This window comes from Humulus lupulus, chromosome 8, assembly GCF_963169125.1.
Source record: "Humulus lupulus chromosome 8, drHumLupu1.1, whole genome shotgun sequence".
NCBI classification, from domain to species: Eukaryota; Viridiplantae; Streptophyta; class Magnoliopsida; order Rosales; family Cannabaceae; genus Humulus; species Humulus lupulus.
This window is the reverse complement of record NC_084800.1, coordinates 2,969,706-2,974,014: the sequence shown is the minus strand read 5'-3', so window position 1 is coordinate 2,974,014 and position 4,309 is coordinate 2,969,706. Positions and strand designations below refer to the sequence as shown.

Below are 4,309 nucleotides of genomic sequence, written 5' to 3'. Positions count from 1 at the left end.
CATAATTCAAAAAATAATTTGTCAAAACACAAATCCAAACAAATAATGAGACAAAACACAGGGTCTAGAAATATATAAACCCTTCTTATATTAGGTGTGTTTATATGTTGTTTTTGTTTTGATTTTTCTATTTACTTTTTGGATTTTCCCTTATGTTAAATTTGTTAGTAATTATTTTTGTTGTGTTTTTTTTATTATTATCTTGGATAATTAAAAAAATATAAATCCTTTATGATTTTGACTTGTATGTCCTATATTACCTAGTTCATTGTTGTTTTCATTTCCTCCACATTTAGGGGAGTGATTTGTAGTTAAGATCAATGAAATTATTATACTGACCGATCCGTATTACTTGAATGAAATCATCAGATTTTTGCTGTAAAAAAAATCTGCCGACCTCTTGAAAAATAAAATGAGGTCATAATCTCGTAATTCTTTGATGGGGCATATTTTATTTAATGAAATGTCATGTACAACTACATATATTAATTTCTTGGAATTTCCCTTGTTTAATATTTTATAGTACTTTTTTCCTTTTTTTCAACGTCAACAAAGACTTGACTCAAATTTTTTAAAAGCAAATAAATTAACATATCAAGCAAATAAATCATTTTCCCAACTCAAAAATAAATAATATGTGGGAAAATGTAACATGTGGGGTTGCCGGTTCCATCTCTGGTTTACATCACCGGCAGCTCTTTTTTTTTTTTTTCTTAGTTCATTTATTATATTTGTTGCTCTGTAATGTTGAGTTGACTCGGATGACTCATGCCCAGCCCAGTTAGGCATTAAGACCTATCCCTTTAAAGTGTATCGGATGATAATCTTATGATTAAATATCTCAAGTACGCATCCCATTTCTCATTAAATTTCGTTCTGATTAAAATATACAATAAAATATTAACAGTTGAGCATAATATGAAAACAAAATGGCTTTTTCCCACTAAGATTGAATGAACTGTCTTAACAATTGACAGAGAAAAAAAAAATTCAGAGTTTCTACCAAAACGACGAAACACACAACACAGGAGATTTCATCTATCGCTATCTTCTTTGTCAGTAATACAGATGAAGAGAGACCTTGTTTTCCCACTACTCACATGCCTACCTGGCCCTCCTCGTGCCTTTCCCATGTGCTAATCCAGTGACACGAACAGATAATTTCCATACATACAACAAAGCTTTTATATAATGTTATCCTCTTCTTCGACATAAATATAGATATATTTTAGGTATTATTTTGAATTATTAGTTTGTTCATTTAATGCTCGTTACTCGTCTGCAATAACCAGTCTCTCTTTTTGATGATTAATACTCTTGCTTTATTGAATTGTCTACTTAATGTTACAACATATGGAAGAAGAAAGAGGAAAAAAAAACTGTTCTTCTAAGTCTGAAAATGTTAAGAAGTAAAAAAAAAGAAAGAAACGAACTAGAACTCAGAGTATATATGATGATAAACCAGTTAAAAAAAAGGGGAAAACATGGAAAACCGTTGCGCCAGATATACAGTTTGCAAAAATATTTATACAGTCAAGAATGCCAGAATCCACTCAACATATTTCGGAACCTGTTTGCGGACAATTTCCTGACAAGTTTCTTGGCATCGTAAACCTCTGCATCTGCTAGCTTTTCAATGTTCTTGAGATGCCCAGAACTCGCAATCTTTCTTCTCCCACTATTGCTACTGGTCAACGACATAAGTATTGAAAGCAACAGTTTTTTGTTACCTGAATGTTCCTGTTCAGGGTCGAGCAATTGGAGAAGCAGGGCAATGTTCCGATCGTCATGTACAAACCTTTTTCGATTTCTGGGCACCGAAACCATGCCTGCTAGGGCCTCGGCAGCCATTTCCCGAACCTCAAACGACTTGGAATCGAGAAACTTAATGAGCTCAGGCATGAAACCGGCGTCGCCTAACGCTTTCTTGGCTTCTTCCGATGTCCCAGATAGCCTAACTGCAACTTTCAATGCCAGTTCATGGACTGAAACTTCTCCGTTTCTAAGAAAAAAGATGAGGTGGTCAACGAACGAGTAATTGAGCAAAATCCCAATTGAGCTCGTTGATGAAAAACAGAGATTTTCTATTGCCCGCAGAGCTATCTCTCGGGTCTTGGAACTGCAAGTCGATCTGGGCTCGATGACTCTTAGTAAGGTTCGAATTCCTCCTTCTTTGACTACCGTTTGCCTAATGAACTCATCCCCAGACGCTATATTTTGGAGAAATTCTATGGAGTTTATCTGAACGGTTTCATCCTTGGACCGAGAAAGCTTGATGAAGGTCGAAATAGCTCCTTCTTCAACCATAAATCTCCTTATTTCTTCGACGCCGGCAAGATTTTTCAGAACCCCACAAGCTGGACCTATCAATTCCGCTCGGCAATCGCTTAAAGAACATATCTTTAGCAGAGCCGTCACTCCCCCATGAGCAGATACCGACCAAGCGTTATCGGAATTCTCAGTTATTCTTTTTAAGCTCCTGGCAGACGCTTCTTTCCCCAACTCACTCCCACATTCCAAGACCCGAATCAATGGCGCTATAGCTCCGGCTCCGACTAGAACACCTTTATGGGAATCAAACCCAGCAATGACCGATACTATTTTCGCAGATCCTTCTTGGATCTCAATCTCCGGCGAGTCCAGGAAGTTGACGAGTACATTAACAACGTCGCCAAGTTCAGTAATGACGTTTACATACTTCTCGTCTTCAACCACCGCCGCATAAAAATTACTCAAAGCTTGATGCTTCATCTTTATATCGCCAATCTTCATTCGGGTCACCAAATCTCTCACGTAAAATCTCATGTCGTCTCTGCAAGCTCCGAAACCAGGTCTGGAAACGATTAAGGCGAACCCTTGAGTCAAAATCCCGGCGTTGTAAATTTCTGTTAGCTTTCTTGAATGGGCATCGAATTTCGCAAAGATCACATCCAAATCACTCTGCATCAGAAGCTTTCCACTATAAGAAAAATCAACACAGCGGCGAGCTAGATCGTAGCACTCGGTGATTGTGACCATCAAAGATAGAATCAATTCATTCATTTCTTGGTTCTCGCTTGAATTGCAATTTTCAAAGGAAATCAGGCTAGAGTTCAACTCCTCAAGCTTGCTCCTAATCGATTGCCATTTTACGGAAAAGACTTTGATGGAATGAGACAGCAATATAAGTGACGAGAGAAAATCAATGGCTTGCCGGAGACCGGAATCTCCAGTGAAGGAGTCCGTCGAGGTTTGGTCGTGACCCTTCTCTTCTCCCATTGTGATTTTTTCTTTCTACTTGTTTAACCGCGAACCCATTTTTTTCTCGGTCCGATTAACCGGCGAGTTGTACGGATGTTCCGGTGAGCGTGATCGGAATTTGGGGAACAAAATGGAATCTTAAGCTGTGATCTTATCAAGAACTAGAGGGAGGTTCTGTACTTATTATCCTCAGTTCTCAAAAGCTGAATCGCTAAATAGTATTTTACGTAAATGTCCTTCATATAGTGAATGTCCGCATAGTCAGTTTCGACTTGATAGGGGGCATTACTGTCTTTACGTTCAGTGAAAAGGCCGTGTCAAATTGTTGGAAGTTGGAACGTATTTAAGGGAAAGGAAGGTTATTTAACTCTTCTGATGATTGTATACGCGACTCAATTTTAATATACTTCTTTTTTCTAAAATATATAAATAAAATATTTTATTAAGAAAAGTAATACTTTTTAAGATGTTTTGCAATTAAAATATTTTTTTTAATGGGGAAAAAGAGAATGGTTGCGATAAAACTTAAAAGCAATACATTTTGTTTTGTTACTTAATAAATGTACAGTGGAAGATATATATAAGTTCTCTAGGTGAGTCACTTCAATCATCATCTCCATCAGCACTTTTGCTGCTCCAATAGCAATTTTCTCCTCTCCAAAATGCTGATTCCTTTTAGTTGATATTTGGTAACTTAACAAATTAATATCATTATAAATGTTATAATTTGTTATAAATATTTTATAATATTTATTAAATTCTATGTAAAATTTGATATTGAATTATACTAATAGTTATATGTTATATTTTTGTGGTGTTGGACACCACTGATGTGTCTTAATAATTTTTTTTATATAATAATTAATGATATGTATAATAAAATTATGTAGTAAAATATTACAATAATTAATGTGATAATATTTATTAAAACAATAGGTTGGTGTAATGTTTGATGGATAATTTTGGTGTGCATATCATTATTTTTATTTAATATATAAATGTAAAGTAAGACTATGATGTAACTACTTTTTTAGCTGTATTGGTGCAGCTTATTTGTAATTTGTATACT

The 4,309-nt window shown here is 35.5% G+C and overlaps 1 protein-coding gene across 1 annotated transcript; it reads right to left on the bottom strand.

The window, feature by feature from the left end:
* Positions 1–1,424: 1,424 nt before the first annotated feature.
* On the bottom strand, positions 1,425–3,690 carry LOC133794167 (vacuolar protein 8). The gene has a single exon (XM_062231367.1). The coding sequence runs from the start codon at positions 3,256–3,258 to the stop codon at positions 1,534–1,536; it is 1,725 nt and encodes a 574-aa protein (XP_062087351.1). The 5' UTR covers positions 3,259–3,690; the 3' UTR covers positions 1,425–1,533.
* Positions 3,691–4,309: the final 619 nt, after the last annotated feature.